Genomic DNA, 14,916 nt, shown 5'->3' on the forward strand with positions numbered 1-14,916 from the left:
TAGCAACATTTCTCAAAATAAGTCTCTCTACTGCCTGTCTCCACTTCTTCACTGGGCACCCTGGTGTCCACCATAACTGCCCTTGTCAAGATCACCCGGCACCTCAGTCTTGACGAATTCATTGGTCCATTCTTTGCTCTCATCTTATTTGAACTTTCAGCAGCCTGTGACTCAGCCGATACACTTTCTTAATTGAGCCCTTTCTTCACCTGATTGTTGGCATATCCTGGTTTTCCTCCAACCTCACTGGCTGCTCTGTGAGGGTGTCCTCTGCTGAGATCTCCTCCCATTCCTATGAAAAAATAAAGTGGCCCAGAGTCTAGGTCTTATCCCTCTTCTCTGGCTACACTCACACTCAGGCTGTGTCATCCTGTCTCATGGTCCGAAATTCTTTTTATGTGGTAATATCTTCTAAATGTATGTCCTCCTACACCACTTTTCCACCTGGATTTTTAGTAGGCAAGTCCCACCTAAAACATCCCAAACTCCTTACTGTGGCCTTCGAGGTTCTTATCACCTGCCCCCCCCTTACCTATGCAACTTCATTTGCTGCTATTTTCTCTTCCTTGCTCCTTTATCTCCCACCGCACTCACTTTCTCACTATACCTCTCTGCCAAGCTCTTTGCTGCCTCAGAGCTTTTGCACTTGCTGTTCTCTTTGCCTAGAATGTTCTTTGAGCAGATCTTTGCGTGGCTTGTCCCCCCAATCCAGTGTAAAATGTACTTCTTCAGAGGCTTTCCCTGACTACCCTGTCTAAAATAGTACCCTCTAACCTGTATTATTTTTCCTTCTTAGCACTTATCACTACTTTAAATCACATTTTATTTCTCCCCTGGTGAAATATGACCCAAGGAAGATGTCATTTGTTGATCTATCCCTGTATCCCTAGGGGTTAGATCAATGCCTGGCTCATAGTAGACTCTCAACATATGTTTACTGAGTGAGTGAAAAATAAATGAATTGTTTTATATGTAAACATTTTTTATATGTAAGCCATGTGATTATACCCTCAATATTTTTGAATCCAGAGTAATGTTTTTTTTATAATAGAATGGCTAAACATAATAGAAAAATGGCTGGCCAGAGCCTGTTGTGTATAGACTCATATAAAGGAATTTCCTTGAGTGATATATGGAGTGTCTCTTCTTTTCCCTTCTCTGGAAATAAGTTGTGTATTCTTGGCTTTTCCCATGCAGCTGAAGAATAAGTTCATGAAAAAACTGCCACGTGATGCAGAAGCCTCCAACGTGCTTGTTGGGGAGGTTGACTTCTTGGATACTCCTTTCATTGCCTTTGTTCGGCTCCAGCAGGCGGTCATGCTGGGTGCCCTGACTGAGGTCCCTGTGCCCACAAGGTAAGCTTCTCCCTGACCTGCTGGGGTCCACAGTGTGCTTCTAGAGTGGTCTTGGCTAGATAATCAGTAGAATGAGGATACATCCAGGCAAGCATATTGGAAAGGTTTAATCTGAAGTAATGATTTAGCCTGTCTTTCATGCTATGAAATTACTTGGCACTTGTATAGTAGTAAGAATAACAATTATAATAATTAATTGGGCCATGTACTAGTTTATTCTTAGGGATTAGTTGATTTAATTCTCACAATAATATATATATTTTTAAAGTTTATTTATTTTAAGTAATCTCTGCACCCAACATGGAGCTTGAACCCACAACCCTGAGATCAAGAGTCGCATGCCCTTCTGACTGAGCTAGCCAGGTGTCCCTCTTAAAATAGTATTTTTAAATTCTAAACTATAGGTATATGGATTTTACAGATGAAGAAACTGAGTCTGAGAATTTAAGTAACTTGTCCAACGTCATACAGATGGTAAATGTTTCAGCGGTCAGAGTTGCTTTCGGTTGCTCTACGTTTTATCGGAAAATTGGCACTAGGTACATATATATATACACATACACGTATGTATATATGTGACTCTGTGCACATATACACACACACATAGAAAAATCATTAATCTGCACACTTAAATTTGCACACTTTTACAGTTATGTGTTGTAGCACATAAGTTCTTATTCTAAAAGGAAGCACATTACAGTTCTTACGATCACGTCCTTACTGCCTGCACAGCACGTTACGAGGCCTCCAGTTGATCTACCTTGCAGCTGAGCTCAGAGAGTTAGAAGCTAGACTTACAGAGTGCCATAGGTAAACAGAAGGTAATGCCTCACCTCAGCTTGTGCTGAAGAAGAGTTTAAAGAGCACTTTGTAATCTTCGAGTTGACATCATAAAATTCGAGTTGACATCATAAAATTATCATGTGAAGAGGAACTTTTTGGGGGCGGGTGCTTTTTTTGTGGGTCCTGGGCAGGGACAAGTGACTTCCGCCTCTTTTAGGTTTCCTCAGGTGAGCAGGAAGAGCTGTGACTCCACAGGGATCTCAAATGGTTTCAGCATCCTACACTGAGACAAGGGGCTCCCAGGTTAGGGGGAAAAGGAGAACATTTCCTTATGGCCTCCTGATTCATAGATTCAGGCTATTTTTTCTTAATCATACGGATATTTTCTCCTTATTTTTATATTTCTTAGACACTTAAAGGGGGAATAATATTGGTCGTTAGTAGGCAGTCAGTGGACAAATGATCAGAGGAAATGATCATAGCATATTCAATTAATGGGATTATCACAACGCCTGTTTTCTATAACTTGGTTGTTCCCTTGAAAACATTCCAGCAGAGCCTTGCAGTTCTATCTGAGCCATCACCTGGCGAACAGCTAGCTGACTCAGATCATGGCTGATGTCCAGCTCTTGTGCCCCTATGGCTTTGTTTATGTCTCTTTGGACTAATTTTACTAGGGCTTGAAAGAAAAAAAACATACCATGAAGTGTTAAGTTGCTCTTGCATTTTCAACTTTCTTACTGTTTTTCTCTAGAAGCTACAAGTAAAAAAATTTTAAAGGGCTTTTTATTTAATAATAACATGAGTTTATTGAGCAGCAAATCATGACCATTTGTGTATCCCTTTATCATCTGCTCCTGTCTGGCTCATTTTTTTCTTCTGTACAGGAGAGTGTTTCTAGTCTAGAGGTGATATACAGCATCATTTGAATGAACAAAAGGAGCTCGGCAATTCAAGGGAATGTAATTCAGTAATGTCATAAAACCATTTCAGGGCAATAATCTGAACAATATATCCAAGCATGTTAACATTTTTCCAGGAAACAGTTTTATCCATTTGCTGTCCTCTGAACCAGGGCATGCTATAATCACTGAGTAGGGAGTCTCATTAGCCTTTTTGTGTATGAGTAATGTGGGGCCATTTACAATGGCTGCATCCTGAGAAATCCAATCAAGGAAATCCCACAAGGAATGTGGTAGTCATTGTGAAGGACTGCCTCTGTACTCAGTGTTGTGCTTTAACGCTCTACCCTGTCCTACTGTGGGGAGACCTGAAAAGTCTGGTTTTGTGGTCATTTGGTAATGGTCATTTGTCATTTTTCCTTAAGAAGGGGGAAGAAAGTTATGCTCTTATGTTTATGATTGTTATTACTACTATTTGTAATAAGCAATATTACTGCCATGCACCTGTTAAGAAGCATGGATCTAGCAGCTCTGTGTGTGTAGTGTCCACATGGTTCTCTAGTTACCCTGCTATTGGCTGAATGTACTTGAGCCTTGTGCTTGCACCTGGACGGGTGCCAGGTGGGTGGACGTTATCTGCTTAGGGGCTCTTCTTGCCATCCATGTGAAGGCAAACAACTGTTCTTTGATATTTGGTGACGTGGTAGGATATGGTTATGATTTCCCAGCATCTTGCAGACACTTGGCTTGCTGTCATCTTCTGTCTGTCCACGGAGGCTGCCACACACTTGTATTTATTAGCAATGTAGGGGATAATTACTATTATTCCCATTTCACAGTTGAGAGTTGGAGGCAAAGGGAAGATTCACTCTCAGTGCTAGAAATAGAACTGCAGATTTCTGACTCTGAAGCCAGGCTTTTGTGGGGAATCTAAGGAGCTATGTAGAACGGATTAGAACAAAGTACTTGAGGGTTTTCCCATGAAGAAAAATAAAAGCCCCTGATCAGTTTGTTCTTTTCTGATCTTGATTTTCACATTTAAGGCAAATATTATTCAGTCAGTTCTGGTCCTCTAAAAAATTAGGCTCTTTACCCTTTTCATATCACTGTAAGTTAATATGTATTTTATGTGATAAATGATGATTTGCCTGAGAGAAGCAGTTTGTGCTTAATTATCAAAACCATAGAAAATCTTATTAGAGGGATTGGGTTGGAGGTCCTGCGACTTCAGTTCTGTCTTGTCCAACAATTCAGTTGCTAGCTGCTATTTATCACATGTAATGTGGTTGGTTATGGTGGGTTTGTGGTCCTCATGCATCTATTGTGGAAGCTACAGTTTAGCCATCATTTCCAAAGCCGCTAAATATGAATAATGGCTTATTTGATTCACTGCTGTTTTGAGAGCAGGGAGTAAAGGATTGGTACATGCTGAGTTTATTCTAGAAATAGCTGTGATATATCAGGAAGGAGGGGGGTGCACATCCTTTCTGAAAAGATTGAGTGGTTTAGGAAGGCCGGCTCTTTTTCTGATATTATACTCTGTTTCTGCCTATAATTATTTTGTGAATGTGAGTATATAGTCCATTGGTTCCGGACAGAGATCATCTGGCACTTATTTTTGTTATGGAGAATGCTAAAGGCATCCTCCCTGGGCATAATTAGGTATGTGAAAAAGCTCACAAGAGTAGAGGAGCCTCATGAAGATTCTTGAAACAACTAGCACTATTAAAAATTCTTAACTATGACTTTATTTCTAGTTATGAGTGAATAAAAAGAACTCAGTAACATAAATTAATTTCTTTTCCCCAGCTGTCAACATGGGCTGTGCCCTTCCAGCCACACAAATGTGATGTTTACTCTAATTTGTTAATAAAGAAAAAAGCTTCTGGTTAAAAATAACATCTGTCCATTGACGAAAAACAGCTTGGGTCATGAAAGGAGTTTTCAGTATGTTATAAAAGCTGAGTTTGGCAAGATGTACTTCTATCATAAAAGTTGTAACAGCTTTTGCCTCTTTGAGGGTTAAAGGGGAAAGAACATGTTTCAGGCAGAGGGAACTTCAACTTGATGAGTTGTTCTGTGTTGCTAGTTTTCCAGATCTCTCATCGCCATTTCAACAGTGCAATCCAAATTAGGGGCTTCTTAAGGGTTTCTGTTCCTACAGATGAAATTCTCCACCCGAGGTGATGTTTCCTGCTACCTATAGGTGGCTAGATTTCTTCTCTTTATCCTTTTAAAAGGTTGAATTTATTGAATGGTTCCTGACTGGAGTAATGGAAAAATTTTGCTGATATGTAACATTTTATTTCTGTTGGGCACTTGGTGATTCTCCATTAAAGAATAAATAAATATATGGATTAATAAATATTTATATATTACATATAATATATACATGTCTTTTTAAAGGAAAAATTACATTATCCAGGAAAGAGACAGTGTACCTTTATATTTAAGTTACTGAAACAATATCATTCTCCTATATTAGGTTTATTGCTATAATATATATTATAGTCACTATTGGTCTGCTACTTCCATTCAGTCTTTGGTACTGTTTAGCAGAGACCGGAGTAAATATTTATAGGAAATCTATGCTCTCATCTCATAGGGCTGAAGTTAGAGGCTCCGTTACTCTCTCAGCTCTTGGGATAGTTACCCATCATCTGCCAGAGTTTATATTTGAGGACTCTAATAACTGAGAGTATTTGTCTCACTTTCTAACAAGATGGTATTTTAGCTTTGTTGCCATATAGCCAACCTGATAATTAATTCATGTGTCAGTTGATAAACGTATATTTCCATAATGTGTATTTGTAAACTGTCATCATGATGGAGATGCTAGGGCAAAGTAGGAAGAGGTACAGAGTGGTTATGGAAAGATCTTAGATATTATGTCTTACTGAAAAACTAATGTTTAGACACATTAAAATAACAAAAAATGGTGGGTAAAGGAAACCCATTATTTAAAAATGTGTCAAGTAAAGGATCCAGGCGTTGGATATCTTCTCTTGCTGCCCTGCATCTGCCCCCTTTGGCTAAAACTATGTTCTTACTGCCCTGCCTGACAGGAGACCATTGCTAGACAGGCAAATGGGACTGGGGAATGTGACCAGTACTGTAGGTGTTCCTTAATTGGATTTATATTTTGCTTTAGTGGTTAAATATTTTTTGCATATGTTGCACTCAAATCAGTGATCTGTCCCTTTAGTAAAGTACATTTTACTGTCATAAGGAAGCGCTTTATAATACTATATGTAGTGGTATATAATTTAGGTCCAGCTTCAAACAAAGAAAAGTTCTAGTATCAACTGAACTTCCGTATTAGAAGAACTAAAATCCGGTTTTAATAATGACTTCCTTCATACTTGGACAGACTTTCATGCCTGCCGATTGCTTTTGCTTTTTCATCTACCGTGATAACACTTGAAAGTGAGTGTGCCGCCTCATGCCGGAACTGGTTTCTAAGCAAATAAGTATTGAACGGTTTTGTGGTTATTTTGGTATAAAATCAAAGCATTCAGACTTTGACATACCTTCTTACATTCTTAATTTGTTTTTTTCCCCCTTTTCCCTTTGGATTGAATTTTATAATGAAGAAAAGAAATTATTTATTCAGGGGCTTTTTAGAACAAACCCTAACACTTTGAAGAGTACTTGCTGTCAACCCATTTTTATTTAAAGTGAGGTATTTAGGGGTGCCTTGGTGGCTCAGTCAGTTAAGCAGTTAAGTGTCAGCCTTCAGCTCAGGTCATGATCCCAGGGTCCTGGGATTGAGCCCTGCAGCAGGGTCCCTGCTCAGCAGGGAGCCTGCTTCTCTCCCTCTGCCTCTCTCCTGGCTTATGCTCTCTCTCTCTCTCTCTCTCTCATTCCCTCTCTCTCTCTCTCTCAAATAAATAAATCTTTAAAAAAAATAAAGTGAGGTATATAAATAAATAAGTAAAAAACAAAATTTTATTAAGCAAGTCCCATAGTATCCCTGGTCCCATAAAATTTTATCTAAGATTTCTTGTCCCCAAATAAGTATCCACAACATCTTTTGCCAGAGTTGACCTGTGGAAGTCATAGGTTGGGCAGGCAATATTAGGCAGAATTGTGGGCTGAAAAGAACAGGAGGTGAGAAGGCCTATCTACTCTCTCTTATTTACTAGGCACGATCTTTGGCTCATCCACTGACCTCCTTGAGCCTCGATATCCTCACCATTAAACGGGAATAGGATGCCTGTCCTTATTGCAAAAGGGTATATGTAGTGTGAAATGTTTTGCAAGCTTTAAAAAGCTGAGCAAACGTGATGTGATCATTTTTATTGCCCTTATTATCTTCATGTTAGGTAAGACATGATCATAAGCAAGGCAGAGGTGTATCCAGAGTTGCCTTTTATATATTATTTCTTTGTCACTTACTGGATTTCTTCCTCCCTAGTCGAGACACAAACCTAGGTGGGGATAAGCTCATTATTGAGGACCTACTTACTGTAGAGCAATGAGTGTGCATTATTAAGAAAACAAGTTTGGAAAGGAAAATGAGGACACCCACAAACGAATTGTAACTATCTGTGAATGATGCTTTATTTTGAATTTCTCTCATATTTCTTTTCCTTTACTTTGGCTGTCAGCATGTGGCTTACTTGTAGAGGACTTGGTTTTTGCTGACTTCCAGTCACTTCTGAGCAGAAATATTTCTTAAGAGTATGGAGAGGATCATTTGTCACTGGTCATATTGAGTAAGGAAAAATCAGAGAAATCTGAAGATGTACTGAGTCTTTCTGGTTATTGTGTTTAATGGGTTTTCTCTAAAATTCTGAAAGTCAGTAGAAATGGAGAGAGAAGAAAGTTTAGAAAAGGAGATTGAATGACTCCCAAAGTAAGTTCTCCTGCTCAGTGGGAAACTTCTCAGGGTTTCCATGTGAAATTCTTCCTTGCCTCCAAAGAAATAACAATTTGTGTTTCACAATAGTGTGAAAGAGTATCTTTCATATTACCAAGAGTATTGCCTTTGTTTTAAAGATGTATTCTAGACCTACGCTTTTTATCAACTAGGATAAACGTGTCTCAGTTTTATGTATATTAACTTTGATGAAATGTGTTTTATAGCTTTTGCTTCTTTCCTCTTCCATTAGGTTCTTGTTCATTCTCTTAGGTCCTAAGGGAAAAGCCAAGTCCTACCATGAGATTGGCAGAGCCATTGCCACCTTGATGTCTGACGAGGTAGGCGATCTGGAACATGGTGATCTGTGACCGTCCCACTTGTATAGTTTTCATACTGTGAATTGGCTGTCATGATTTATTCAGTTAGAATTATATGGTTATCAGCCTTTATGACATGAGTCACAGTCATTCATGGCAGATGAGCTGATATCTAAACAGTTTTCAAAAAAACCAAATTTTACGTTGGAATAAGATATAGGTTCCTTTCTTTTTCTAAGCATTTGCAATTCTTAAAACTGATATATGTGAAATGTTCTTTAAAATGTTCAAATCACTGTATTAACTTAAGCTTTATCTCTTAAAATGTTTAATATAGTCATTCTGGGAGTTCAGGTGTCCATATATCATATTGTTTCAGAAATAATGGGTTCTATAAAGTAATGCATAATAAAACAGATCATGCATTTTTCCTTAGGTATCAGAAAGTACCTGTTTTTATGGTCTTCTTATCTTGTGGGAAGGAATTAAACGCACACTAAAATGCATTAGCAACCGTTACTGCAGAGTATCTAGTGCTTTGGAATTATAACCTTACTCTCAAAACAGCTGAATGTTGTTTCACACATTTTAGATATGATGAAACCCTAAACCCTAGTCTCAGTAGGAAGAAATACAATTAGGATATGGGATCACTGATTTCTGCCTCTGTGGCTTTTTAGCTTATTCTTTTCCCAAACGTTTTACTTTTGCTTTATTACTTGATTTGTTAGCTTCACCATGTGTTAAGTGGAGAATAGGGCATTTAGTTATGGAAGTTCTACTTGGTGATTACTGAGATGGTTACTTTAATGTGAGACCGAGAGCACTGATGTGTAGCTATGCTGGTTTCCCCCCTTGAGGCAACTAAGCCTCTCAGGGGGCTCTTTTGTTTATTTTTGTATGTTTATATTTTCTTAAAAAAAACTCCTTCCTCTTAAGATGTAGCAATTAGAAATGCTCTCGGCTCTACGTGACAGAAAAATCTGATTTATAGTGGTTTAAACTATTTGGGGTTTATTCTTTTGCTCACATACCAGGAAATTTGGAGGTAGGCAGTTGCTAGAGTTGGTTTAATGTAACTGCTTCATGATAAATCAAGAGCCACAGCTCTTGTTTTGTGGTCTTAAGATGGCTACTGCCGTCAGCTCCAGCCATCTCTTCTGTATTTGAGGCAGGAAGAAGGGGGTGGGAATGTTAGCTGTATCTGTCTCTTTTAACAGGTATTCTAAAGGTTTCCAGACAGCTTTTTTCTTTTATCTCATTGGCCAGAACTGTCAATCCTTATCTGAAAGGCAGACTGGACGAGTGACCCTCTGACTCCAGCCTCCGTAGTTGCTGTGCCCGCTGCGGACAAGGTGCTGGCACTTTGGACTGCCCTGCCCTCAACCTCACAACCCTCCAGACCATGACATGTTATTTGTTTGACAGCTTTTAAAAATTCTTGTTTGAAGAGAAGAGATTTAGTAGCAATCTTTAAGAATAGCTAAGGATGTTAAACAGGGGCCATCTTTTCTCCTGGTGACTAAGGAATTTGACTTACGAGGTATGAAAAGGTGTAAAGGACTTTCAGATCATGAGCTAGGTTAGAAGAGTGGAGTGACTGACGAAGAGGATTACGTGCATTCTGGAAGCTCCTTCGTTGGATATCTGTAAAAAAGACACGAAGCATTTGCTGCCTTGGATGACTTAGTTATTGCCTTGCTAAAAGGTTAGACAGATGTCACCTGCTTAAATTCCTTTGTTTTACGGGTTAACAGTATAACTTGATTTTTCTTCATTTAATAGCTAACATTATTTGTGTGTTTAAGAGTTGCAATGTTTGGGTCTTAACCTGATCTTCACACTCAGCTTGAAATTTTCCTTTTTGAATTACCAGCAATGGTTTGTCCCAGTCGTTTCTATTTCAGAGAATGACTCTTTTGTATATTTCTCCAAACCATTTTCATCTGGCTTCCACAGCAACTATAGCAGTAATGGTACATACCAGTGGGAGATGAAAGGCAATGTTGTGTTGCCGTATTGATAAAAACAAAAAACATATAAAAGAAACACAGCTGTTTTCTCATGCCTCTACTTATATTCTTTGGGTTCAAAATCAGAATACCAAAATAGTTTGGGACAAGCTGATAGGAAGTATGAAAATATGATTATATCGAATATATATTAAATATTAAAGTGGATTATAGATTGCCTTTCTCAGGCTCGGCATGCTGTGAGGCATCTGAGGCATGTAGAGGCATGTAGAAGCATGTAGAAGGTTCTCTTGTCAATCAGCACATCTCTTACTATCCTTTAGGTGTTCCATGACATTGCTTATAAAGCAAAAGACAGGCACGACCTGATTGCTGGCATTGATGAGTTCCTAGATGAAGTCATTGTCCTTCCACCTGGGGAATGGGATCCAGCAATCAGGATAGAGCCTCCCAAGAGTCTTCCATCATCTGACAAAAGGTAAATTATCAGGCAATTGGGAGTTTTCATCCTTGAGGAGGAGGTTGTGTTCAGAAAAGGAAATGGGGTCAGGTGACTGTCCTAATACTGTGTTTTCAGGTTCCCATTTAACTTGATGTATTATTCTCTCAAAGGACTCCCATCGGTGCTTTGGTTTGACATTTCGTCGACACTGTAAAATGAATGTTGTATGTTGTTATCTTCTTCAGTGATTGTAAATTAGAGATCTCAGGTTATGATATTGGAATACATTGTAGAGATTTTTGGAGGATGTGTTGGGGACTTCCTGTACATGTAGAAAGATCGGTTTCCTCAAGATGAGTCCCTATAGATTTAAGAGGTTAAGAAATTGGGTGGGATAATTTTGGAGCAGCCATTTTCTGGAAATCTGTTATTTTCCAGGTGAAACAGTTTCCCCTCTTGTATCGTATACAACTCATTCAGCTTTTTATTTATCAGTCATTTGTCTTCCCTCTAAATATAACACTTTAAGAGTTGCCTGTCAGGGTGGCAGAAGGATATAATGAGCTTTCTCCCAAAGGGTTTTCAGTCCATCTCTTCATTAGTCTAGTGCATGACACAGCTAAGAAGCAGATGAATAAAATAAACTAATATTCTCTTGGGCTCTGTTGTCTTGCTTAGAAAGAACATGTACTCAGGTGGAGAGAATGTGCAGATGAATGGGGACACACCCCATGATGGAGGCCATGGAGGAGGAGGGGGAGGACATGCGGACTGTGAAGAACTGCAGCGAACTGGGCGGTAACTGACGGATTCTTTTGACATTCATGATGAGGATCTCTTGAGATCTTAATTTCCCTTCATCTTCCTATCTGCATTTGATTTGCTGGCCAATAGATATTTATATTGATTAGTCACAGGCACTGGAGACGCAACAAAATTAAACAAAACCCCCATGTCCTTTTGGGTCTTCCTTTTCAGGGGTGGGAGACAAACACTGAGAAGATGAAAAAACAAAAAACGTGGTTTTTCTGGGGAAAACTAAAGCAGAAGAAGTAGGGAGTTTGGCGATGGGAGAAAAGTATTCCAATTTAAATAAGGTGGTCAGAGAATTGCAGCCAGTGAGGAAAGTCCTGAAGGAGGTGGAGACAGACGCAGCAGATGGGGGGCGGGTAGAGGAGACTGCAGAGAGCCTGTGGTATGTGTTGGGTTGGCATCCAGGCCATGAAGTGAGGGAGGAGGTGTTAAAAGATCAGAGGGCCTGCGGGTGGGTGTGAGTGAGAGGCAGGAAGACAGCCATGTGCCTGTCTTCATCATTTGGCTTTTGGGATCCCATCCCTTCCCTGTACATTTACTTACAAGTGGGGAATATGTTACAGAAATGAGGTACTCACAGGTCATGGTCTCCCTAGCCTGCTGTTGAGCATTCAGGTTTCCCAGATTGCTTTTGTCAGTCTCCTTTGATGATAAGTCTTCCTTTTCTTTCCACTGTAGATTCTCCATTTTCTTTTGGATTAAGTAAAATTTTAAGTAGGATACTCGTTTTACAAAGATAGGACTTTTTAAGGACATTGACGGTTTTATGAAAACACAAAAGTATGTCTTTTTAATATGCGATTGAATCTGAATAAAATGATTTTGTCCCTCTGATGACCACTTGGGTTTCTCTCTGAAATTGAGGGGACATTATTTCCCTCCCCTTTTTTTCTTAAAGAATAGAGAACATAAGATGTTCTCTCCCTTTATTTTTTTCTGAATAGTTCTTTACAAACTATTTTTACTAGGAATATCCTTTTCCTTTTCTATAGATATGAGTTCTGGGATTCAACTCCTTATTATTTTTTCAAGATATGAAACATTTTAATAGAGGAAATAGGGATTTCTGAATTCCTTGCTTTATTTGTTAACTTTAAATCTGCCTTTACAAAGTGTAGGTCACTAGGAAGGTCAGTTTTGATAATCTTAAATAATGGTAATTATGATAGGATTAATACCTTGCATATGTTTTTTTGGCAAGTAATCTCATTGGTATGCAAGCATATAGAATTATACTATGTCTTCAAAAATTCAACTCCTTTATTTAATCAGACTGGAATTTCATGCTTGTATATTTCACTTCTTCCTAAATGCACTGAGTGTGTGCAGCGTGCCGAGTACCAGGCTCAGCCCTGTGCCTACCAAGAAAACTGCAGCCTGGCCGCTGAGTGCGGAGAGGGCCAGCAAGCCCCTCTCTCCCCCCAATCCTGATAAAGTATGATAGCCCGCGGTGGAAATCTGAACTCTGAGTGGAGGGTCAGGACTTCAGAGAGCTGCTGAGCTCTGAGGCTGGCCTCCTAGGCAGCAGGAAGGGGGTGGGGAAGGCTGAGATGTGAGGTTTGGTTGGGAGGGTAGGTTGACTGATGCACAAATAAGGCCAGCTGACCTACTAATGTGTGGAATGGGGCCGAGCTTGCAATGCTCTTCCGCCACATACTGGCCTGGCTTCCTCCCTTCATTCCTCTGGGACCTTATCCCAAAGTCACCTGCTTGGGAGGTCCGTTCTGGCCACTCCAGTATTTCAACCATTCCTTCTCTAGCACTTCATAACCTTCTTTCCCACTTAATTTTTTCCCTGATTTTTAGGAGCCTGAATTTGACTTATATTGTCTGTCCCCCATCTAGAAGGCGAAACCCCCGAGGGCAGGTATTTGTGCACGTATTGCTCACTGGTGTGTCTCCAGCACCTGGAGTAGGGCTGGACATATTGCAGGTGCTCAGTAAGCACTGTGGAATGATGAATGGGGCTGGAAAGGAAACCGTGGCTAGCGTATAAAGGGCTTTACATGCTCTGCTCACATGTTTGGATGTTTTTCTTCAAACTGAGAAATTTTAATTCATCTACACAATTCACTCTTGTCTAAAAACCAACTGTCTGTTTTTTAAAGAATGTGACACCCAATTTAGTGACCACAACAGAGACAGATAGAAGAAAATGTATTCTTCTACAGTTTTCTGGTTTTCCCTGAAGTGGTTAAGTAGAGCTTGTTGATTCAAACACTTTGAATACAAATTCTTTGTGACTTCATAGGTTATCTCTTGGTTAATTTGATGGCAGTTTGTTTTACATTGTCACATGTTTGCTTTCTCCCTACCCAGGTTCTGTGGTGGACTAATTAAGGACATAAAGAGGAAAGCACCATTTTTCGCCAGTGATTTTTATGATGCTTTAAATATTCAGGCACTTTCAGCAATTCTCTTCATTTATCTGGCAACTGTAACTAATGCTATCACTTTTGGAGGACTGCTTGGGGATGCCACTGACAACATGCAGGTGGGTTTGGTTTGGGGGAAGACACAAATAGTACAGCCCAGATTGCCTTCCTCACCCCTCTAGCTCAGCTAGAAGCAGATGGCCTTTCAGTTACTCAGCGTGATTTTCTTTCTTTTGCTGGATGCTGCATTTTACTTTGCTTCTGGCCTGCTGCTATATTTCCAGCATTTTAGTAATTACAAAAATAGCTCGATGAAATCTGGCTTGAGTCACAAGTGGGGAGAAGAAGGGAAGGAAATGAAGATATACAATTCTATTTGGGCAAAAGCGTATCAGCTGCTTTAATTTTTGTGAAGGGCACCAGGTTTAGATCTTCTACTACCTTGAGTGAGCAGACCATATTCTGTTAACCTTGATGAACACACTCTTTCTGGGAATACATGATTAGCTTCATTTTACACATGAGCAAACAGTCATCAAAAAATTGAGTGATTTGCTTGAGGTTGGATTTGCATATCTATCAGTAGAACTCAGCTTTTAGGAATGGAAGTTAAGAGTTGTTTCTCCTCTTCTTGAATCTGCCTGTCATTAAGCTGTAAAGACCCGGGTTTGACTTATCTTGTACAAAGCACAGTTTGTTGGTTACTCTCCAGGTGCCATTTGCCATCCTTTTTTATCAGTAACAGCTAAAGTTTTTGTGGTAGAAAAGATATTTTGGATGCCCGCTAAGCATTGTGCTAGGTGCTGAATACGGAGTGTTGAGTGAAGCTGGTATTTTGTTTTTCTAAGGTTTGTTTATTGGGGGGGGGGGAGAGAGAAAGAGTGCAAGCATGAATGGGGGGAGGGGCAGAGAATTTTCAAGCAGACTCCCTGCCCAGAGTGGAGCCCCGCGCAACCCATGAGATCATGACCTGAGCCTAATAAACCAAGAGTCAGACGCTTAACTGCTTAACCAACTGAACCACCCAGCTGCCCCAAAGCTGGTATTCTTAATGAGAAGAACCAGATTCAAGCCCTTTTCAAACCCCGTCCT

General features: G+C 39.7%; 1 protein-coding gene across 8 annotated transcripts in view; it reads left to right on the plus strand.

The window, feature by feature from the left end:
* The window catches only part of SLC4A4 (solute carrier family 4 member 4), a 335,807-nt gene that overhangs the window by 218,409 nt on the left and 102,482 nt on the right, over positions 1 to 14,916 (plus strand). For 7 of the 8 annotated variants that reach the window (XM_073891772.1, XM_073891773.1, XM_073891770.1 and 4 more), the window contains 5 exons: positions 1,198 to 1,355; positions 8,155 to 8,242; positions 10,518 to 10,672; positions 11,315 to 11,434; positions 13,769 to 13,943. In XM_073891772.1, coding sequence (XP_073747873.1) covers positions 1,198 to 1,355; positions 8,155 to 8,242; positions 10,518 to 10,672; positions 11,315 to 11,434; positions 13,769 to 13,943 — 696 coding nt within the window. The remainder of the gene's footprint in view (positions 1 to 1,197; positions 1,356 to 8,154; positions 8,243 to 10,517; positions 10,673 to 11,314; positions 11,435 to 13,768; positions 13,944 to 14,916) is intronic. The other variant, XM_073891774.1, reaches the window with a different exon arrangement.

Source organism: Callorhinus ursinus, unplaced genomic scaffold, assembly GCF_003265705.2.
Source record: "Callorhinus ursinus isolate GAN/ISIS: 27379988/994484 unplaced genomic scaffold, GSC_fseal_2.0 scaffold4, whole genome shotgun sequence".
Taxonomy (NCBI): Eukaryota; Metazoa; Chordata; class Mammalia; order Carnivora; family Otariidae; genus Callorhinus; species Callorhinus ursinus.